The sequence below is a fragment of the Cebus imitator genome, unplaced genomic scaffold (genome assembly GCF_001604975.1).
Source record: "Cebus imitator isolate Cc_AM_T3 unplaced genomic scaffold, Cebus_imitator-1.0 Scaffold462, whole genome shotgun sequence".
In the NCBI taxonomy this organism is placed as follows: domain Eukaryota; kingdom Metazoa; phylum Chordata; class Mammalia; order Primates; family Cebidae; genus Cebus; species Cebus imitator.
The window spans coordinates 1113543-1139057 of record NW_016107777.1 but is presented as its reverse complement, the minus strand read 5'-3'; the positions used below and the strand labels follow the sequence as shown (position 1 = coordinate 1139057).

General features: G+C 34.9%; 1 protein-coding gene across 7 annotated transcripts in view; it reads left to right on the top strand.

Annotated features, from left to right (window-relative positions):
* Positions 1–25515, top strand: part of SPOCK3 (SPARC (osteonectin), cwcv and kazal like domains proteoglycan 3) — a 547888-nt gene that overhangs the window by 468639 nt on the left and 53734 nt on the right. For all 7 annotated transcript variants that reach the window (XM_037732657.1, XM_017512130.2, XM_017512129.2 and 4 more), the window contains one exon: positions 20609–20728. In XM_037732657.1, the coding sequence (XP_037588585.1) occupies positions 20609–20728 (120 nt within the window). The remainder of the gene's footprint in view (positions 1–20608; positions 20729–25515) is intronic.

Sequence of the window (25515 nt, the reverse complement as noted above, 5' to 3'; positions counted from 1 at the left end):
ATTTCAAAAGTAAAATTTGATTGAATTATAATAATATATAGCTATGAAAATTAAGTGAGGTAATTTTACCACTATGATTAAGGATACTCTGTTGCAAATAATAGCAATTATCTTCCATCATGTCCTGGGATGGCTGCATCAAAATTAGCATACGATCCGTGTTACTACATGCAGGAATCACCAATCTAAAGGTTAGCTTTACACTCCACATTACCACATGTAGCAATCACCAACCTGAAGGTTAGCATTACACTCCACATTACTACATGCAGCAATCACCAACCTGAAGTTTAGCATTACACTCCACATTACTACATGTAGCAATCACCAAACTCTTACCGGTACTGATCTCCCTGGAGCGTTGTGTACAAGTAACTCTGCCACTCTCATACATGAATCATTCCATGGTCTTTAATCATGATGCAATTAAACTAGAAATCAATATCAAAGATGACACTAAAATCCCACACATCGTTACACATTAAGAAATATACTACCAAATAATGTACAGGTCAAAGAAAAATCACAATGGAGTGAAAACACCTGAAACTACAGGATAATAATTACTAGGTATCACAACTTATGGCACAGAGCTAAGGCCATACTTAGAAAAAAATCTTTAGCCTGTGAACTTTAGATGCAAAATAAAAAAGAAAAGCAGAATATCAGTGGTCAAATAATCTATCTTAGGAAACTAAAAGAAAATAACAAATTAAGTGCAAAGAAAAAAGAAAATAATAAAGACCAGAGGACAAATGAATAAAAATGTCATATAAATACAATTGAGAGGATTACAAACGACAAAAGTTGGGTATTTGGTAATAGTAAAACAACTGTTAATGGGAATGTGAAATAGAAGAAATGCACAAATGAATAATTTCATTTATACAGAAGAGGATAGTACAATAGATCATCAGAAATAAAAAATATAAAATTTAAAACTTTTGTTCAATACATTTGAATATAAAGTTGAACCAGATAAATACGGAAAAAAAGCTATTACTTAAATTGACAAACAAGAAATGTAAAACTTAAACAATTCAATCCTATTTGTAGATGTAGGGTTACAAATGTACAGCTTTCTACAAATGAAAATCTAGGCCCAGATTAAAAAAAAAAAAAAAAAAAACTCATTCACACTTCACTCAATAACAGAAGATAAAGTGGCACATTCCAAGGCTGTTCTAATTCATAACCATAGTTGTAAAAACCTAAACTATAATAAAACAGTTAATCTATGAATATATTTTTAAAGAAAGTATGATATATCACCACCAGGTTAAATGAATTCCAGGACTTAAAGGGAGTTTTAACATTCAAAAATAAGTTTTGTTTATAACACTGAAAAAAACTGCATTGTAAGTCACACGCTTGTAATTATTTAATAACTTTCAATATCCATTGATGATGAAAAGCTCGTTTAATTAGTAATTAAATGGAACTTTCTTAACCTGAAAATAAATAAATATAAAAGCACATATAGCAAATATTTCTATTAATAAAATATTGAAAATACCATTTTTGAGAATGAGTACCAGGACACTTTCTGTAATGTCTGGCATTCAACATTTTATCTAATGGAATTAGTTGGTATGTGAAGAGAAATTAAATAAAACTAATGTTAGTGATATGTTATTATGATTTATTTCCTTTATGCACATGTCATTTCCCTCCAGTTGAAGATCTCAGGGACCCACACAATGTCAGACAAAGGGAGGTTGGTAGACTTACTGCAATAAATGACAGTACACATTTGCACTTGTGTTCAATGATTTGGGGAAGGGTTCAACAGACTGGGGCCTGACTCTGGATTGGATATTGGCAGAAGAGAAGATAGCTGCATGTTTAGAGTATCATAATTTTTATGGAGAAGTGGGTAGAAATGAAGTAGACCTAAAACTGTAATAAATAAATTTGTGGTTGTTATTCATATTAGTCAGGAAAGGTGATGAAGAGACATATTTGATTAATTTCATGGTGTGGAGAAATTTTTGGTTTTGCCTGTGCTCTAACATGATTACAGAGTAGACTGAATTTTTGTCTTGCTTCTATTCACATTAGTCAGAAAGGTGATGGAGGTACATATTTGATTAATTTCATGGTATGGAGAAATTTTTTGGTTTTGTCTGTGCTCTAACATGATTACAGAGTAGACTGCATTTTTGTCTTACTCCATCATGATCATGGCTGGCCTTATCTGACGTTGGTGTTCTGAGAAGCACTGTGGCTTAGCTGGGAGGCCAGAGCCACTTAGGAACACCAAAGCTTCCCAGTTGGTGCCCAGTCATCTCCAGCTATCAGGTGTCACTTATCTCTTTATCTCATATTATATCAGTTGATCATTACATCAACATAGCAAAGTAAATGTCATTAGCTTTACCGAACTGATGAAGCAACAGCAAAACCTGAAAGAATGATTTGTCTAAATTGAACACAGAGTTCGAACATTGACTCTGACTCAACATATATCCTATTTCAGTATCTTTTCATTTGGGCTCAGAGTTCATGGAATGAACATAAATATATATCAGAATTGTTTGTTAATTTTTTAAATTATCTTCATTTATTCATTAGCCATAGGATGGTGTTAATCACTGAACAGAGGAGAATGGCCTAAATATTTGGAATGAGAACTGAAAAGGAATATTCACTGGGATGATATTGCTTAAGCCATAAAAAAGGTTGTCCTACAGTATATAAGCTGTTTAACAAAAGATTTTTGAGTTTTCTGATCAGTTGTCCACACTGACACTTTATGAGAATAGTAGGGGGATCCAAAAAAGGAACAAAAATAGAAGGAAGGAATGATGGAAGGCAAGCAGAAGAATGGAATAATTTAAAATTTATAGCTTTGAGCACATCAGTCTTTTAATATTCACTTTATTTTTTACTGTTTAAGGTCATCATTAATGAGAGAAGTATGACAGAATCTTTAAACCATGTAATATTTGATCTAAGTGTATTTTCATTATTATGTTTTCTTGAAACTCTGGTTTTTATACTCTAAAGATGTCTAAGAACCAAATTTATATCCATTTCCTAATGATAGATATTTGTTTAAAAGATCATTAAAATCGGTCTTCTGTAGTACTGGTTCTGATTTGAAGAGGGAGCAAAAAGACTTCATTTGAGAAATAACGAGGTTTTCACACTGTCAAACAGAAATATTCTTAATCCATGAGAACCCATCCAATTTTGCCGCTGTGTGTAGTTGAGGACTTTATAGACAAACTTAAAAATACAGGAACTGCTCAAGGTATTTCAGGGTAATATGATATGTTGCCATAACACCAAAAATGTTGGAGAAACCAAAGCCAAGGGAGGCAGGTAGTAGAATCAGAGTTTTGCTAGCTTACAGGAAGCGCATCAGTTAGCTCAGTCTGCCATAATAAAATGCCATAGACTGGATGACAGACAACAGAAGTGTCTTTTCTCACTGTTCTAGAGGCTGAAGTCTGAGATCAGACTGCTGGACAGCATGGGGGAGTTCTAGTGAGGGCTCTTTTCCTGGTTTGCAGATGGCAGCCTTCTTGCTGTGCCTTCGCATGGCAGACAGAGAGAGAGAATCTCTTCTTGTATGAAGCCACAGTCTCATCAGATTAGGACTCCACATATATGTCCTCATTTAACTTTAATTATCTCCCAGGGACCCGATTTGCAGATACAGTCACATTGGCAATTAGGGCTTCAATATATGTCTCTGGGAAATAAATAATTCAGTCCATAGCATGGAGAGAGATGGTAGGTACCAAAATCAGCTACCACATCACCTAGAGGTTAGCGACTTTTATGAAAAAACAAGTAAACAAACCATCAAACAAAGAACAAAGGGCAACTGCAAAACTTCACATCTAACAATGCTCATAGGTCTGCTTCCTCCTACTAGAGGAACAAAAATACTATGACTGCCCTTTTTCTGTGTTTCAAATCTAGCTTGAGTCCCCGTTAAGGTAAAATCTAGTCTGGAAATACGCTGCAGGGGTTCTGGAAATGCAATTTAAAGTTTTGCAGCTTTGTAATGTAATAGAGAACATAGCAAAATAAAATGGCCCTGAGTTAGAAGTAGTTATTATATCATTGACATGCTATTGAAACTAATATATGGAAGAAAAATCTTAAGAAAACTGTGAACTTTTATGGAAAGAAAATTTAGGAGCAGAGAAGGTATTATATAACTCAAATGCCATCTGAGATCAATATTGCAAAGTATATATAATCTAGGAAGGAATACAAATACTAAGAATTTTTTCTTCTTACCTACTAAATAGAAGAGTTGAAACAGATGATTATTAAATTTTGATTTCTTTTTTATAGTATGTGCCTTATTCAAACTTCAGTATTGGCAAAAGAATCTGACAGAAACTAGTTCATTCAAAAAGGGATTGTTGAGTACCTGACTCATTCTGCTCAACTGGCAGCAGTGGTCTTGAGTTCACACTGATGAATAAAATAATGGGGCAGGTCAGGTTTGTACTAATGTACATTTTCTTTGCTCTGTTAAAGAACATAGGACAGACAACAACAGAACACGCATAGTGACAGCATGGTGAAGCTTTCAGGGCTCCAGGCATGACTTTGCTGATCAGTCACTCTGCACTCAGACATGTAAAAAACTCCTTAAATGAGATGAGTTAACATGATCCATCTTACCTCGAGAATCCACTGACCCTGTTTTGTTGTTGTTGTTGTTGTTGTTGGCTTTGTGCATAGTCACTCAGCCCCAAAGCTGGCCATATGACTCTGAAAATTTTATGTCAAGCTTCTATTCTCCAAGCCAGCTGCATCCCCTCACTACAGATTGCTTACTACTTGCAAACTCAACAATAAAGTCTATATTCTTGGTCTACCACACAGTGCTTGGCTGAATTCTCAGTTATCTTTGATCTGATATAACTATACAATATTCCCCACTTATCCACAGTTTCAGTTACAGTCCTAAAACAGATGAGTACAGTTATAGTACAATAAAATATTTTGAGAGATAAAGATCAAATTCAAACATTTATTACGCTATATCATAATAATTTTATTTTACCATTAGTTATTGTTAATCTTTTACTGTGCCTAATTTATAAATTAAAGTTTATTATAGGTATGTGTGTATAGAAAAACATAGTATTTATAGGTTTCAGTACTATCCAAGGTTTCAAGTATCTACTGAGGGTCTTGGAATACATCCCACATGAATGAAGTTGGGAGACTACCATCCTACCAAAACTTCCTAGAGTCAGTGTTGCAAGTATTTGAACCTTAATTATAGGGATGCCTACTTTAAGACAAATGCATTAATAGCATGAAACACTAATAATCCAAGCAAACAATTTTATGTTTCAAAATTTTACTAAAATGTTGTCACCTACTTTACGTAATATACTCACATATTTGATATATACATAGGACCAATAGTGTTGAAGGTGTTTTAAATATATATTTCATTGTATAAGAAATAATATTTTCATAAAAATAGCCTTTTCAGCTTTATCATTGTTTAACGTAGTTCATTCACATGCAAAATAAAAGCATCAATTATAGGTTAATTGCCTAAGAAAGAAATAAACGACCTTGTTAAAACAAAATTATTCACTTACTGCCAACTGTAAAATTGAAGATATAAAACATGTAGCATAAAGTACTGATTGTAATCAAAAAGCTCACATAATTTATTGTTGAGATCTTGCCAAAGACTTGAGCCATGTGAAGTATTTGAGACAATAATAAAGAACATTTTCAAATTTGTGGATTCAAATTAAAAAGTGACTTACACCTAAATGTATGGTGTTTACATACATGAAATTTAAATAACACTGAGGTGATAATTAAGAAAAATGTAACTGTTTTAACAACATCTCATAATTTAAGCATTTTTTTCAACGTTGCTTTTAAGTAATATTACTTTTCTGCAACTCACCATTACCTTTGAATTCAGCATCTGGTGTATAAATTTGTTAAGCTTTTGTTGTGCTTTCCCACAAACAGCAACTGTATTTAAATGCAATTTTAGACCAGACCTTTTAATCTATGTGGAAGAAAACTGGCTAAACTATTTAAATAGTATTTATTGTAAACAGTTTTCTGAAACATGTACTTATGGTATTTTATGAACTTGAAATTTTGTCTACTTGATTCAGACTTACATATTTTGCTCTTGCAAAGCAAGTCAGTTTTTATTATTTCAGATGATTGCTAAGTGTACCAATCTTTCAGCTTACACCTTTTTTTTTAACCCCACAGTAATTTTCTTAATGGCTACTAGAATTGATTATAATAGCAGGGATGCCTTCTATCAATATTATGCAGGAGCAAAAACTGTTCTTGGCAGGTTCCTGAATGGAACTCATCTGATTAAATATGCATTTTTTGATTACCATCTAACCTTCTGCAACCTCTGCTGTCTGTCTTTTCCCATTAAAGATTAATCTGCCAGTCTGTGGATAAAATAATAATCTAAATGGATCTGTATTACTTTGCCTCATCTATCAAATCATATCAAAATATTATTTTTACACAATGTAGATATATGTGGCCATTAAATAACCATCCAATAGGAAAGAAAACCTACTAGAATGCAATATTATGTTTGTAAACTGTATGTATTACAAAACATATATTCTGGATATTTAAAGTTTGCTATACCCACAAAAGAATAATCTCAAGGAAAGTTTCTTTTAAGGTGGGGAGCAAGGGGAGGGATAACATTAGGAGAAATACCTAAGGTAGATGACAGGGGCATGGATGCAGCAAACCACCATGGCACATGTAATACATATGTAACAATCCTGCACAACCTGTACATGTACCCCAGAGCTTAAAATATAATAATTATTAAAAATACACCTGGTATCAAAAAAAAAAAAAAAAAGAGATTGGATACAAAAAAAAAAAAAAAAAAAAAAAAAAAAAGAGAGAGTAACACTGTAGTTTCCATTGTTTTATTCATCCATCCATCCAATAATTTTGGAGATCTATTTATTATCAGTGTACTTCTACTGTGAAAATTAGGTATTCCTGGAAAATATATAATAGGTATAGTTCAGTTTCCCTTTTATGAAGTATAATTTGAAAAAAAGGACATACATTACACACATACATATCCATAGAATATTATTGCCCAGAAGAAAATATTGTTCTATTGTAATGAAAAAAAATAAAGTTTTGATGACACTAGATATTACATCAATCTTGGAGATGCATATTGGTTGAAAACATCTTAAATATCTAGCTTAACACATTTTCAGTTCTGTTTTTGTTTGTTTGTTGTTTTTTTTGTTTTTGAGGCAGAGTCTGGCTCTGTTGCCCAGGCTGGAGTGCAGTGGTGTGATTTTGGCTCACTGCAACCTCCGCCTCCTGGGTTCAAGCCATTCTCCTGACTCAGCCTCTCAAGTAGCTGGGACTACAGGCATGTGCCACCACACTTGGCTAATATTTTGTATTTTTAGTAGAGACAGGGTTTCACCATGTTAGCCATGATGGTCTCAATCTCCTGACCGCATGATCTACCCACCTCAGCCTCCCAAAGTGCTGGGATTACAGGTGTGAGTTACTTTGCCCCGCCAACTTGGGCATTTTTAACACTGACTTGACTTTGGAACCTTTCTTCACGAAACAACAAACAACACTCCACCGAATTGTGATTGTTGCAAATGTCTTGGGAAGTGCGGTAGTAGAACTGACTGCTTAATCAGTGTATTTTTCTCAGGCTGGCACTGGCTAGAGACAAATGCATTGTTTCTAGACACAGCACCATCAGTTGAACTTGGAGACAAAGGAGACATGCACATTTGTTTTTGCCATCACTTTATTCAATACGCAACTATGAGTGGTAATTGTCAAGGATATATAATGTTTAAGATTCAAAAAGGAACACATACAAAGATTTCTAAATGTATATAAAGATTTAAAATATATCTAAAAACATATGTTTGAGAAGAAGAGCTTTTTAACGTTTATAGTGCATGTTTTAGATGGTAACAATTACGTCCTGTGACTTTGGGGTAAGGTGTCTCCAGCTCAGGGCTTGCCTACCATGATGGCCTGAATTGTGTCATATATTGAAGCCCTAAGCTCCTCTGCCTCAGAATGGAACTGTATTTGGGTGATAAGATGTTTAGGAGGTAAATAAGGTAATATGAGGTCACACGGATGGCCCCGATCCAATCTGACTCATGGCCTTCAAAGAGAAGATTGTCTTCTGAAAGCCAAATAGATACCACAGGACAAAGCAAAGCTGCTGACACCTTGATCTGGGACTCCAGCCTCCAGAACCCTAGGAAGATACATTTCTGTTACTTATCTTTCACCAAGCCTGTGCACTTTGTTATGGCAGCCCCAGAAATCTTACTACTTACAAAACTTATGCTTACTAAGAAACCTTACGACTTACTAAGCTTACACTTACATCCTAAGAAACCTTACCACCAACTAAGCTTAGACTGACTTACTAAGAAACCTTATGACTTACTAAGCTTAGACCTACTTCCTAGGAAGCCTTACCACCCACCAAGCTTAGACCGACTTCCTAGGAAGCCTTACCGCCCACCAAGCTTAGACCGACTTCCTAGGAAGCCTTACCACCCACCAAGCTTAGACCGACTTCCTAGGAAGACTTACCGCCCACTAAGCTCAGACTTCATAAGAAACCTTACCGCCTACTAAGCTTAGACTTCCTAAGCATGGGCTGGGCCAAACCAAGCCAAAGGTCACAGTGCAATGCTGCTTTCACACCTCTGCCAATAAAAGAAATTTTCAAACCCCCTTCATCCCGTGGAAGCTGCTAGTGAACCCTCTTTCTTTCAGTTTTATTATTGCTGCAGGGTTCTGTGGTTTCTTTGAGAATATAGAGTAGCTATTAAATTAGAGGAGGCTTGTTCCTCTGATCAACTCCACAGTTAATTTGCATTTAATAAGATAATAGGAAGAATCCTGTATAAATTCAGATGAATTAGAAAAGTATATCTCACTGCTCTTTCCTGAAATACAAATTAGTAACAACAACTCTAGACATCGAATTTTAATAGCATTTTGGTTACATTATTAGTAAATATCATAGATAAATGTAAATTTTAGTTTCATGTTCCGTTAGTCCAAAAGATCAGCAGATATTTGAAGCCTCAAATACATTGATTCAGATGCTTTCAATTAAAAAGTGTGTTGGCACAAGCTAATATTCATTCTCTCCCTGTCCTCAGGACATACATAAATTTATCTATGTTTTGCAAGACATTAAATATTCCAACAAAGTTTGTCATCTTTAAGACGTTTGCCTGGAATGCCACTTTGTCACTTGGTCCTGTCCCCAATTGCTCCTGATTTTTTGAGAGACCTTTATATAACCCCAAATGTCACTGGCTGTCGGAATATAATGAATCATGCATTACTACTGCCCAAATGCCTGCATGGAGACTCATCTATTCAACTTGTACTCTCTAATGTCTGAACAAAATGCCTTCAGTGCAGAACAGCTACATCCTTAGGCTGGTCCTCAAAAGGCAAATTATTTATGAATCACAAAATTTCGGAAATACTTGTGAACATCAATATTCTTTAATGGCTATAGAAATTGCACCTCGTGTTTTAATAAAACTGTGATTTATAGCAATGCTGAGGATTCATGCTTCCACTTTCAGAATCCATCACTTAAAAATTTTAGCGTGACTTTAATATAGAGCACACTCAGACTGGAATAATCCTTGGTAAGGAATAATTTTTGATGATATATGTGCACGTGTGCTCGTGTGTGTGCTTTACTTGTCAGAGAGCAATTGGATACCAACTTACCTGATTTTGCACTTTTGTGCAACAGATACACCAGTACCGCAGACTCCACTCCAAATCTGTCCCTATGTGACAATTCCTGGAGGAATTTTTACACTGAAAATTTTAAGCAAGAAAGCTTAGAATTGCTCAAACCTGCACTGGAATGATGCTTATGTGCATTTTACTCTAAAATCAGGCAATTAGGTGTCAGTTACATGTACTTATTTATTTACAAATATATCCTGCTTTACATTTTCAGTTCCTCTTTATTAATCAGGCTAACCTTCCAGCATAGAACTATGATGAACGTTTGTGTTCCCTTCAAATTCCTAATCCCCAAGGTGATGGTACGAGGAGGTGGGCCCTGTGGGAGGTGATTGGGTCATAAAGGCTGAGCCCAAGTGAATTTGATTAGTACCCTTATAAAAGAGGCCCAAGGGGGCTTATTAGCCCTTCTGCCATGTGAAACTATAACAATGAAAACATGCCATCTAGGAAGGGGGCCCTCAGCAGACACTGAACTTGCTAACTCTGCCAGCCCCTCGGCATAGCCTCTGAACTCTGAGAAATATATTTCTGTTTATAAGCCACTCAATTGAAACAGCTGTTATTACAGCTGATCAAAGGAATTGCTGTTCATTAGGCCAAAGACATGCTGATCTTTTTCCCTTCCTTCACACTACCTTTGTCCCTTCAATCTTTTCCTCTTTTCCTAACGTCTTAAGCCACTGCTTGTTTGTTTTCTCACAAAATCTTTACCCATCGATTTTGACAGAAGAAAGCTCAAATATACCTGCAAATGTTCAGCATCATTTACTTATTGGCCAGAAAATGTTTGCTTATCCTCTATTTTTTCTCTAATTTATTTGTTCTTGGTGTTCTGTGCATGTATCATCTACCTCAAGGCAGTGATGGATATGTTTTTTTAATTTTGCTTTCGGGAAAACGTTCTGACTTGGCTCTGTGTCGAAAACATATCTCACAATTGAACAGAATGTAGAAGCTGACATTTATCTTAAAGCTTCTTGAACATATTCCTGGGGGAATTCAGGAAACTCTCTGTTTCTGGCCTTCTTTCATTGTGCAGTGTCTGTTACTCTGTGGACTACACATTCTACATTTATTTTTAGTGAGATTGTCCTAGATAAATATGTAATTAATACCATTTACGCTGCTTTATACAAGAGAACTTTTCTAAACTTCATTGTGTTGTTTCAATTGCTTCATTTCTTTACTACTTCATTTCTCAACAATTATAAATAAATTATAAGTAAAACAGTACACATTTTAAATATACTTGAAATGTTTTCTGGAATTTCAAGTTTGTATATAACAGAAACAAGTTGTCTATATGTACCAAGAGCCTTTAAATATTTATCTCATTTGATCCAGTAACTCCATTTTTAAGGTTTTTCAAAGGAAACACAGTAATAAGATACAGTAATTATGTGTTGAATAAAACCTAATCCTATGTCTTTTTAGTAAGCCCATAAACTAGGAACTATATTCTTGACACAATATTTATTGCGGGAATTTTTAACATGCTATGATATATTTATAAAATGGAATTTTTGTATCTACCACATATAGTCATGTGTTGTTTGATGACAGGAATATATTCCTATTTTTTTGGTAGGGAAACGTTAATTTAAAATAATAGAAATTGTTTTGCATTAGTACTAGATGTGCTACCTAGTACCTATGATTTGTACAAGGTGACATGAGTTCACTAGCTGATGGTGTTATAAAAGAAGCTAATACCCAGTGTCTGAGTTGATGAATATGATCAGTGATATATTTTATCCTTTGTTATTGTGGGAACACCATAGAGCATAGTTAAGCAGATCCACGTGGCGTAGCTCCCTATACACCCAGGTTACATGGTGTAGCCTGCTGCTCCCAGGTCACAAATCATCATGCTAATGTACTAAATACTGTAGGCAATTGTAACACAATGGTAAGCATTTGTGAAGCTAAACACATCTAAACATAGAAAAGGTACAGTCAAGATATGGCATGAAAGATTTAAAATGATATGTCTCTATGGGACATTTACCATGAATGAAGTTTGCAGGACTAGAAGCTGCTCTGGGTGTCACTGAGTGAGCAGTGAGTGCATGTGAAGGCCTGGGACCCTGGAGGCTTTAGAGATACTGTCCGTTAGGATAGATACAATATTTATAACTATGTTCTTTCACTCACAAAAATTAAACCTGCCTTCTCTACCTATTTTACTTTATAAACTTTTAATTTTTTTTAACTTTTTGATATTGCATAATAAAATTTCCTTTAACATAGAAATACATTGTACACTGTACACAAATTTCACTTTCTTTACATCCTTGAACTGTAAGTATTTTTTTATTTTTTGACTTTTTCTTTTAAACTTTTTTTTTATAAAATGAAGACACAAACACACAGATTGGCCTAGGCCTACACAGGGTCAGGATCATCAATAGCACTGCCTTGCACCTCCACATCTTGTCCCACTGGAAGTTCTTCAGAGGCAATGACAGGCATGGAGCTGTCACCTCCTGTGATCACAATGCCTTCTTCTAAAATACCTCCTGAAGGATCTGCCTGAGGCTTTTTTTGAGGAGGTGTCACTCTTCATAAATATATCTACAGTGGTTTTCTTGGTTTATTTCTTTTTTGTTTTATCATAGATTTGCTTGTAAGAAGAAAAGGCACTATGAGTAGTCCTCTCTATTAATAAAGACCTTTCAATGTTGAGGTCCATGTTTTCATGCTTTTTAAGGAACTTGTTGAAGTCTGCAAAGTCTTCTGCTAAATCTTTTACTGTGAACTTTCTTGGGGGTGGAGAGTTCCTCTTCTTTTTCTTCTCACTTCCCTTTTATTTTGCCCCTTTAGCTATGGGCTCCTGCTTCAGTTCCAACAACTCCCCATTAGCCAGTTTCTCATGAATGACTTCTAGGAGCTCCTCAGTGTCATCCTCATTTACACCCAGATTATACTTTTTTTGCCATCTCAGCTATAGGCTTGTTGGTTTTTGCAACCTTCTATTCCTGGAAAAGTGTTTAAAATTGTGTATGGACCTTTTAAATATCTTCTTCCTGATGCCATTTATATACTGCTTGGCAACATCACCCTATGCCCAAGCAAGATCCTGGATTCAGTCACAGATGGCATAAACCTTCCAGAGTAGCATCGGTGGCTTCTGAAGGTCTTCCTCAGTTGTAGCAGTAGCCTGGGCAAGTGTCCTCAGGTAGTCAGACTTAAAAGCTGCTATTACTGCATAGTATTCCATGATGTCTATGTACCACATTTTCTTTATCCAGTCTACCAAGGATGAGTTCATGTCCTTTGCAAGGACATGGATGAAGCTGGAAAACGTCATTCTCAGCAAACTGACACAAAAACAGAAAACCAAACACCACATGTTCTTACTCATAAGTGGGTCTTGAACAATGAGAACACATAGACATAGGGACGGGAACATCACACTCTGGTGTCTGTTGGGGGTGCAGGCTAGGGGAGAATTAACAGGGGGTCGGGGATTGGGGAGGATAACATGAGGAGAAATACCTAATGTAGATGATGCAGTGATGGATGCAGCAAACCCCACCATGGCACGTGTATACCTATGTAACAAACCTGCACATTCTGCACATGTACCCCAGAACTTAAAATATAATTAAAAAAATAAAATTTAAATTTAAATACTGAATGTGAAACCAATAAAAAATAATTTTTTTAAGTTGCTATTATTCCTTTATCCATTGGTTGGTTGAAACAGGTGGTATTTGGGGAAAAACTCTCCCTTTGGGATGAAGGACACCCATAAAAGGAGGCTGTGCAGGAGCATTATCAACAATAAGCAAAATCTTGACAGGCATCCTATTCTTCAAACAGCACTTCTCCATTTTGCTCACGTAGCAACTCAGAAGGGCATCTTGGGAGAGAATCTGGGTCATCCATAAATGATCACTTCTGTAGTACCCGGGCAGTGTGTGCTTATTGATAACATGCTTGAAAGCGCTGGCATTCTCACTGTGCCAGCTCACAAAGGGTTCCCATTTGCAGCCTGCAGTACTGCCCCCAAGCAACACTGTTACCCTGTCCTTAAAAAATCCCGCATTAAGTTGGCCTCCTTAGGGATGAAAGTCCTTTGAGGCATTTGTTCCCAGAATAGGGGGTTTTCATCCATATTGAAGACTTGCTCTGGCAAGTAATATTTCTGCACAATCAGCTTGTCTGACTGTGGAATCACACAATCTGATTTTTGGAAGTTCCAAAAATTCCTCAGCTTCTGTCACATCAGCACTTGCATACTCACCACTCACTTTTACGTTATATAATGGATAATTAATCATGAGCTATTTAAACCACCCAGAGCTAGAGTAAATTCCACACTGTAGTTGGGTCCTGTCTTTTCTTAAAACATTGCAAACAAACTTTCACTTTGGTTATAGTTATCATGGTGCTGAGAGGGATACTCTTCTGCATCTGCTCTTTAATCCAGATCATCAGAAGTTTCTCTATATCTGATATAGGCCATTCCTGAGTTTTTGTTAGTCTTGTTGCCTTCAAGAAGCAAATTGTTTCACAGCTTCTGTCACTTTGTTCTTGCTCTTGATCATAGCTATGGTGGAACAGGATATGCCTGCTGGGGAGCAATAGCTGTCACTGATTTCCCACCTTCATGGCCTTAATCACTTTTCATTTGGTCTCCATGACACTCGCTCTAAGGAACTTTTGCTGGCAGGCTTAGCAGAGCCTTTTGTACAGTTAGGGGCTGTGGTGAACTAAACAAGAGATTCAGTCAACTGAGATCACATAGTCAAAGGATGCAGGAAACACGAGATGCCTGAGGCTTCTGCGGGCTTCACACAGCACACTGTCCTAATGTCAACTTCTTGTTTAACAAGTAGGATCACACTCTAAAATAGCGATAAAAAGTAGAGTATAATACATACCTAAATCACTAGCATTGTTGTTTATTGTAGTTATCAGGTATTATATACTGTACATAATTATACGTATCAGACTTTCTTACCACTGCAGCACAGTAGATTTGTTTACAACATCACTATAAGCACGAGTGATGTGTTAAACTAACACTACGAATGATGTGTTAAACTATGACATTATTAGATAATAGGAATTTTTCGGCTCCATTGTAATCTCATGCGAGCATCATTGTGTATGATGTCCTTTGTTGCTCTGAAACATTGTTATGCAGCACTTCACTGTATTTTGTTGTCAGATTTTTTTTTAATGTACTTTAAGTTCTGGGGTACATGTGCAGAACGTGCAGGTTTGTTACATAGGTATACACGTGCCATGATGGTTTGCTGCATCCATCCCCCCATCATCTACATAAGGTATTTCTCTTAATGTTATCCCTCCCCAACCCCCTCATACCCTGCTATCCCTTCCCTAGCCTCCCCACCCCCTGATAAGCTTCATTATTTGATGTTCCTCTCCCTGTGTCCATATATTCTCATTGTTCAACTCCCACTTATGAGTGAGAACATGCAGTATTTGGTTTTCTGTTCTTGTGTCAGTTTGCTGAGAATGACGGTTTCCAGCTTCATCCATGTCTCTGCAAAGGACATGAATACATCCTTTTTTATGGCTGCATAGTATTCATTGGTGTATATGTGCCACATTTTATTTATGCAGTCTATCATTGATGGGCATTTGGATTGGTTCCAAGTCTTTGCTATTGTAAACCTGTAAAAATTTATCATTTTATAACATAATGAAAAGGTTTAAGAGTAAATATTGTTTATCTGATATTATTCAAGCTATGCAAAATATGCATAGCAGATATACACAATAAATATTTCATAGTAGCTACTTACTGATTTTGGTGTTAATATACTGGTTTATTTTTATTATTGTTATGTATAAGAATATACATTTACAAAATTGGCATCTCTTACTATGTTATTCAGAAAAAAACAGTTTTTAATACTGTTATTAAAAATGTTAAAATCCCTCATGTAAAGTAGTCTAGAGTTTAAAATTTCTGACAGCTAGATGATTCGTAAATGGCCTTTCCAATGAAAGAAAGAAACAATCATTATGGAAGATTAGAGCATGGGACAAGGAGATAGAGATTCTTGAAAGGATATCATAAACTAAAAGTCACCGAAAAATAAAAAGCCAAAAGAGTTCTTCAAGATTATGTAATTTCATCTTATCCTTTACATATTTGTAGGCAGGTTTATCTGAATGTGTATTGAATAAAAGATCAAATGAAGCAAATACTCAAAGCTTTGTTTAAAAAAAAAAAAGCCACTCAGAAATAAAGGTGGGAATCTGTGCCACTTAAATCATAAATATTTATAAATTACCTTTTGTGCCTGTCACAGCAAGGTATAAAAATAGAGACAATTCAAGAATATATGATTATCTGTACTTGAATAATTAAGAGTAGAGATCAACAAGTAATAAATCCTCCTTGCTCCTCAATCTGAAGTAAACATTGTGCCAGCAGAGCACTTTGTCTTCTATCGTCCTTTTCACGTCTATAGGGCATCCTGGCCCTATGTAATGGGAGGATTGGAGTTGGCACTGAGACATGTTCTTTGGACTTTTCTTTGTGTAATTGGCTTGTCTTGAAAGAAAATAATCACATCGGAGCCAACTCAAGCCTTTTTGCCTTTAGAGTAATTGTATTCTGCCAGATTTTAACTGTACCACACTTACATACAAACTAATCCCATCAGGAAGACCATCAAAATTCCTAAACATTACATTGTTAGAAGATAGTGATAGCAAATATTTGTTAATTATGGAGAGAGAGAATGGTGTGTTGCATTTCTTCGCCTCATAGATCAGACTTAGAAAAATGTCACCAAAAATTCATAAGGGAAAAAATAATTTATGCCTGGTATTTTGTGAACTAAATTTAATGAATTTCTTTATATCATGAATACCTATACTATTTCATTTCATCATTTGTGATCTAAAGTATTATTTTCTGATATTAAGCAAAAATGAATGGTGACCTTAGAAGTGCTTTTAAAAACTTTGTCAATCAAGTGTAATAGAGATGGAAGACAACTTGTTAAATGTACTATTGGAACAAAACTGATAACACTTCCTGAAAAGTAATACACAATAAAATGTGAACTCTGCCTCTGCTTTGAAACTTCCCAGAGCATCCCCTCTGCCTGGACCTCTGTGTTTACCTCTGAGCTTCCTTATTGAATAATGTAGTCATAATTAACAACTCACATTGCCAGATATGAGTATATTCATTCTTTAATCAACTCGTGTTCTTGATAACTACATTTCAGCATGTAATAGCGTGTCGTAGTCAATTAAGGCTACTAAGAATAACAGAATGCCACAGATAAACAACAGAAATTCATTTCTCACCATTTTGGAGACCATAAATGAGGGCAGTACCAGCAAATTCCATATCTGATGAAAGCGCTCCCCCATTCTAGATGGCCTTCCTCCTGCTGTGTTCTGATGTGGGGAAGGGAGAGGGATCTTACTGGGCTCCATTTTGAAAGAGCATTAATCCCAATGGTGAAGGCCTAATCACCTCCCAAAGTCCCTACCTCCTAATACCCTAACATTGTAGATTAGGTTTCAACATATGAATCTGGTTGAACAGAAACGTTCAGTTAGTACAATGTGAGGGAACGAGGGTCATTTTAAGAGATTTTTGTAATAGGCAGAGAGTTTTGTCCCTATTAAAATGTAACAACTTATGTAAAAGTTTGAGAGCTGAAAAAATATTTATTGACTCTGAAATACAAAATGAAAAAATGCATAATTAATATTAATAAATACTTCATTTAATAGTTATAAAATATGTCAACTTGGTTAATTTTTAAATTTTATATTTATCAAATTTAATTAATTTCAGGAAGTATACGGTTTAAAGTTTCCAATTTGGCAAAAATCCCTGCTTTGTTCAATGTTTTTCAGGTAAATCATTGCCAGTTTTAAAGTAAATCAGTTAATGATTGGCAAAAGAAAATTAACTTGAGAAATCATTTAAAATGTTTTCAAAAGTTCTATACATAAAGTATAATTTTTAATAAATGCTACAGATAGGGACCTCCAAAACTAAGATGTCCTGGGCTTATGGAAGTTACTGAACTGTTCCTGAAATCTCTATCAAATCAGTTCTCATTATGCATGAACCTTTCTGAATAACAAATACTAAGAATCTGGGATGTGACTGTACAGTATCTTTGTATAGATATATTACTGATGTACTGTTTTTTTTCATAGGGAAAGGTGTTAATTTGAAATAATAGAAATTGTTTTGAGTTTGAAGTACCAGGACAAGATTACATGAATTCACTAGCTGATGGTGTTATCAAAGAAGCCAATACCCCAATGTTTGAGTTGATGAATATGATCAATAAATGTTCATTGCCTTTCCTCAGATCTCACCTCCATAATGTGCATGATAGAGTGTTATGTTGTTAACAAACTTGCGATTAAAAAAGTGCTGAATACACAACGTGGCACAATTTAAATGAATGTGTTTGTATACATGTAGCATACCTGCATGATACCTTTTAAGAAACAGAATTGCTCGGTCAAGGGTTAAATGCATTTGTAATTGCTTTTTTAATTTTTTTTGTTGAGTTTTGAACATTAATACAACTATATAGTACATAATTTAAAAGAAGAGATGAATGGTAAAAATAAAACTCTCACAGCACTTTCTTCCATTAAATCTGGTTCCCTTGGTAGTTACATCTTCATAGAAATCCTACTAGAGATATGTGATGCTTACACAAGCATGTATGAATATGCAGAATTCCTCCTTTTCAAGTACATTTTTGTTTTCTTGTGCCTATCCCTTTAAGGGGAGCAGAAGACCTATGCCAAGAAGGCTTAAACAGACACAGCAGGCTAAACTGTAAGCATTCATACCAGGAGTATGCTGTTTTTTGCCTTATCACCTCAGCCTCAGCTGTGGTGGATCTTATCAGTAAAAGTGATGATTTCTTTGGTTTTCACTATTGCTTATTGTTTTCCCTGGATGAAAGGATACCAATGGATTCTGTACATTGCTCTGTTGCTGGCCGAAAATTCTCAATCCTACCTGCTATCTTGCTCTGCACACAGCACACACTCTGTACAATTACCCTTCAACAGCTTCCTAGAAACGCCCTCTCCCCTCTCTTCTGTAGTTCCTGTGACTCAGACATCCTCTTGCTGATTTTCTCTCTGGTGTATCTCATATGGCAGTAGCATCCTGGGCAAAGGTTGTATATGGATGGTTAGTTTTTCAAACTTTGTACATGCAAAAATTTCTTTACCTTACTTTCCTACCTTCTCTTAGAAATATGAAGTAATTTTTCTGTTGCAATGCTGCCTTCCCATGTTACTGAAAAACTGGAAGGTATGTCTCATTTCTTATTCCTTGTATGTAACAATTTTAGTTATTTGCCCCCATGGAAGTTTATAAGATCTTCATTTTATCTCCAATGTTCTAAAGTGTCACAATGGTTTGCTAATTTGGCCATTCCACCATACCAGGTACTGGGGAATTTCTTTAAATTTAGGACTTTATTTCCTTTAGATCAAGCTTGTCCAACCCGTGGCTCACAGACTACACGTGACACAGGACAGCTTTGAATGCAACCCAGCACAACTTTGTGAACTTTCTTAACACATTATGAGATGATTTAGCAATTTATTATTATTATTATACGTTACGTCTAGGGTACATGTGCAGACGTATTTTTGCATGTATTTTTGCAATTCTTTTTTAGCTCATCAGCTATCATTACTGTTAGTGTATTTTATTTATGGCCCAAGACAACCTTTCTTCCAATGTGGCCCAGGGAAGCCAAAATATTGAATACCCACGCTTTAGAGCTAGGAAATGGTCTGGGATGGTATTACATCAAATTACATTACATTATGTTGTTTGTGATACAAATAACATAATGTGTATGGCATATATTAAATGTAATAAAGCATACTATAATATAATTGCATAATTTTTTAACCAAATGGACAAAAGAGTATTTGCATGAGTTACTTGTTAGTTGAGGAAATTGCACATTTGCAGCATGGTCTGCACTAAGTGTCCTCTAAACAATGTAAATTAGTGGCTTTTAAAATGCATTTTCAAAATATTTTTGCAGTAAAGTACTAAATTTGAATACTATATATTAATGCCACTCACACACACATAATATATTCTGGTATTGCTTATTGAGTAAACTATTTTTGAAGAATATAATTATTGATACATAATGGTATCATTAAAAAAGGAAGAGGAAGTTACTTTAGTCCAAATGTCAAAATTTGGCAATAATTCTTTTTACAACAGAAACATTATAGTATTTTCTTAAATATTTTATAGTTTTTTTCTTAACTACAAGTTATATAGCTGTCTTTTTTCAGTGCTTAACAAATACTAGTGTTAAGTCAAATAGGAACATCATCTATTTATAATAGTGCATTCCTACATATACTGAGTATATGAATGAAGAATAAATTGTGACATCTTATAACAGATATGGCCAACAATAAATGTATAATATTCATTTTGGATTTTCAACCCTTTATTTTCTCAGATGACCTACCACCCCACCATAAAAAATTATTTATGACATAAATATTATGTCTCAATTTTTGTGGTGTTAATAATAAAAATCTTCCAGGTTCCGCATTCTAATGAAGAGTAGAAATAGAATTCCACTGATACCACTTCTCTATTAAATAAAATGTTCTTGTCGTATTACATCTTATTTTGAAGCATATTTAACTTTGAAAAGCTGAAACACAGTTATCTCTTTTCTTTTAGTTGTTATCTTTCAATTTGTTGGAATAATGAGGGAAATAGCACTGACATTATACTGAGATATTTTTTAAGACCATTGTTTTTCTGTTTTAGCATGCAGTGATCTGGAGTTCAGAGAAGTGGCAAACAGATTGCGGGACTGGTTCAAGGCCCTTCATGAAAGTGGGAGTCAGAACAAGAAGACAAAAACATTGCTGAGGCCTGAGAGAAGCAGTAAGTTATCTCTATTTGATCATTGCTACTGTATCATCATCTGATAGGAGGTTTTATTTCCACTGAACAACTTAGAACAAAACACACATTTCAGTATTTATTCACTGCATATATACTGAGTAAAAATCAGAATATTATTACTTCCAAGCATACCTGTATTATTTTGCAAGGAAATAAAGCATTTGGGACAACTCTCATTGGAGGAAAAGGGAATGTCTCCTCAGAGGGTGTTTAGCTTTCAGTGGAATAGAAAGAAAGGGAATATTCTTCAGTGTTTTATTAAGGTGCTAAAAAGTAGAACAACCAGAAAATAAAGGTAAAAATTTGGAGTATTTAGATTTTTAGAGAATACAGCAGGACTCCCCCATGTGGTAGCCTTTCCAAGATTGCTTTGCTGATGTCTCTATTTTGATCCTCTGTGGAATGGATCAGTAGACAAGGAGGATGTCTGCAAATTAGATAAGCAAAACAAACACAGAAGGTAAAAAAAAGAGCCCTATACCTCTTACAATTGTTTTTTGAGACAGAGTCATACTCTGTCACTCATGCTGGAGCGCAATGACATGATCTCAGCTCACTGCAACCTCTGCTTCTCAAGTTCAAGTGATTCTCCTGCCTTAGCGTCCTGGGTAGCTGGGATTACAGGCACCCACCACCACGCCCTGCTAATTTTCATATTTTTAGTAGAGACGGAGTTTTACACTGTTGTCCAAGTTGGTCTCAAACTCCTGACCTTGTGATCCACCTGTGTTGGCCTCCCAGAGTGCTGGGAATATAGGTGGGAGCCACCACACCAGGCCATAAGTTGTTGTTGTTGTTTATCAGTATAATTCTCTAAAAGATTTTTCCTAATTCCTTGGAAATAAGAAATACAAATTGAAATAGGGTACTTGTTATGAATAATTTTGTAAACTTTTCATTTTATATTATTTTCTTTTGTATAAAAATGTGTGTATTATTTAATGCATATAAAACGATACTGAAACACAGGCTGAATCTTTCAAAGATTGAAGCATGTGCTCCAAAACACAAGTAAAGGGGAAAGAGCAGCAATTATGAGCTACATCTCTTGGCTGACACAGAAGAGCTATCTGTGATACTCATCACCTATTGTAACGTGACCCATCCACTCTCACCTGCTACCCTCAAAGTGGAGTTTCTAACAAAATTATGTAGTAAGATCACATAATCCTCTATAGATACCTAAAATGCTTTATTTTTGTTTTTACATTAAGGAATTTTCTACAATTTCAATCTATTGTAGTTATGAATCTAATTTGCATACTGAAAGGATTTAATGCGGAAGTGCAATTAAGCCATTACTTTGAGGTTAATAATTGTCTTTGAATGCGTAATGACTATCCATATATTTCTTTTTATTAATTTCAGAAAGAAATTAAAGTATTTTTTCATATCCTATAGGAGAGTCCCTTGGGCTTATCTCTGGATTTATTGGTTAATTTTTTGGCAAATGTAAATATTTTGCTGACTTATAGCTTGAATTTGCCTAATAGAAATAATGATTCAGTATATTTGCCTCTGTATTTATGAAGAAAAGATGTCTGGAGTAGGGAGAAAATTTTTTCCACACCCTTACATATTGATTTTTGAAGATTCATGTTCACACCTGTTTTTAAAATTCTTAATCACTTCCAATATTCATACTTGAACATTTTCATTGCTTGCTCTAAGATTTTCCCTTTGAGCTTGAGTTCAGATTGATGCTCCCTTCCAGATACAGACGTAGATAATGGAGAACATCTACAACACTCTGCAAGGTGCTGGGCAATTGTACACATTCATAAATATTTCCCTTTCTAGCTTTTTCTGTCAATAAATGCCATGAGACTCTCTCAAGGTAGTAGGTTAATTATAAGAAGCTTCTTTAGAGTTGAATATTCACAGGATTATTTATACTGCTTGACGTGTCAGAAACCAGCTAGAAAAAAAAATTCCAAAGGGAAGTTATTCATTAGAATAGATATGACAAATCCATAGACAAGACATGGCTGGCTCCTTCTGCTCCTCAGATCTGTGCACCCTCTGAGGGAATCCAACATCAGACTCCCATCTCCTTTCTATTTTTATCCTCCCTTCAGAACTTTTATCGGTTCTAATATAGTGATGATCTACTTGTTTACTTAATTGTCTCTCTCTTTCCCAACCAGAGTACTTTAAATACAATGAAATAAGAAGTCTTTATTCACCACTGTATTGCCAGAACATAGGATAGAGTTTAACATATAGTATTCACTAAATAAAACTGAAAGGAGTTAACAAATGAATGAAAGAATCAAAGAAGCATCCACTGTACTACACTGTGTAGCTATACCATAGTTTAGCCATTCAGTTAGTGCCGTAGGAATGATTATTGATCATATTCATTATTTTCTTCATGATAGTAATTAGTGTAGTCAATTTGTATGCTTTTATTTCTAAAAGAAAGATTACAATAAGTGGAATGAATAAGTCAAAATGTGCATGCATTTTAAATTACATAATCGTAGATATTGCCAGACTGCATTGTAAAAAGCTTAGGGCATTTTGCATTTTTACCAGCAAGACATGAGAGTTAACCTTTCCCTGCATCCCTAACAGCAAAAAAAAAATCACCATTCATTGTAACTTTTTCATTCTGATGAATATGCTCTTATATTTCATTGTTAATTAAATTTGTATTTGTTTTTTAGTAGTGAATTTGAACATAAAAATTGGGAGGAAACTAAAAACACAGTTTTCAACTTATCTGATATTAATGTTATCACCCCTACATTCCATTTTATCATTCGTTTAATATCTTTGTTAACAATTTTGACAAGTTTTGTATTATGTTTTATGTTTTTCATTTCTATCAGGTCCATTAGGCTATTTTTAATATGAGCTATTTAGTCCTTCAAAAAAAAAAAAAAAGAAAAAAAGAAACAATTTTGATCAACTTTCCTTTATTACATGCATTTTAGTGTCTTTCATGTGAAAACCCAAAGTTTGGTTTTGGTTTCTTAATATGACAGTGAGCAAACACTGGAGTGTTTTAGGTTTTTTTTTATTTTTAATAATTAAGGTTGTAGTTAAGTCCTCATAAGGCAGAGAAAAATAATCTGATAAGATAGTAAAGAAATGCAAATCGAAACCACATTGAGATGCCATCTCCTGCCAGTTAAAATGGCGATCATTAAAAAATCAGGAGACAACAGATGTTGGAGAGGATGTGGAGAAACAGGAATCCTCTTACACTGTTGGTGGGAATGTAAATTAGTTCAACCATGTGGAAGACAGTGTGGCGATTCCTCAAGTATCAGAACTAGAAATACACACCAGCAATCCCATTACTGGGTATATACCCAAAGGATTATAAATCATTACATTATAAAGACTCATGCACAGGTATGTTTACTGTGGCACTATTTACAATAGCAAAGACTTGGAACCAACCCAAATGCCCATCAATGATAAACTGAACAAAGAAATTGTGACACATATACACCATGGAATACTATACAGCCATAAAAAAGGATGAATTCATGTCCTTTGTCAGGACCTGGATAAAGCTGAAAGCCATCATTTTCAGCAAACTGCTGCAACAACAGAAAGCCAAACACTGAATGTTCTCACTCATAAGTGGGTGTTGAACAATAAGAACTCATGGAGCAGGGAGGGGAACTTCATGGACCGTGGCCAGTTAGTGGGAGTTAGGGAAGTGATAGCATTAGGACAAATACCTACTGTAGATGACACGGTGATAGGTGCAGCAAACCACCATGGCACATGTATACCTATGTAACAAACCTGCATGTTCTGCAAATGTACACCAGAACTTAAAAGTATAATAAGAAATAAAATAAAATGATATAGAATGTTTGCCTTCCAGCATTTTATACTGAAACCAAATTAAAACGTATTTTACAATCTCTTATTTATAGCAAACAAGAAGTCCAATAACATTTTGTCATTTTAATAGAGAAAAATCAAATTTTAGTTTTGCATCAGTATATTTGATGCTATTTTAAAAAATCTTCTAAGAAATCTTTTAAAAATTAGTCAACGTTGACCATGAAAAAATAATGTTTTTTTAAGGAATCTTTTATAATTTGTACATTTTAATTCATTTTTTACACATTTTTAGGATAGTCATTTTTTTTAATTAGTCATTTTCTATTAGGATAGCACTATATTTTTAAAAATGTCTTGTATATCTTATTTACAAAGTCACCTTATGTCATGATTTTTCCTAGGAAAACCATTTATAATTTTTAATTATAATAATTTTTATCTTATAGCTATAACTATGAGGTGGATAGTTGTAAGATTTGTCAGCATTTTGTAGTAAATAAGCAGATATTATGAATATAAATTTTATACATTTTTAATATCCATATCCTTCTTTATACCATAACATTTTAATCTGGCAAGAATCAACATGTTTATTAACAGAGCCAAGTATATACAGCTTCTCTAAACTGTAAAAATAAAGGATGAAAAGTATATAAATTACAAAGCATGCCTTTGTGTTTTATCATTTAAAAAATGATCTAGAGGGGACAAAGGGAAGCGAAGCCGGAGCTGCGGGCGCTTTTTCTGCCCGCGGTGTCTCAGATTCATTCTTAAGGAACTGAGAACTTAATCTTCCAAAATGTCAAAAAGACCATCTTATGCCCCACCTCCCACCCCAGCTCCTGCAACACAAATGCCCAGCACACCAGGGTTTGTGGGATACAATCCATACAGTCATCTCGCCTACAACAACTACAGGCTGGGAGGGAACCCGGGCACCAACAGCCGGGTCACGG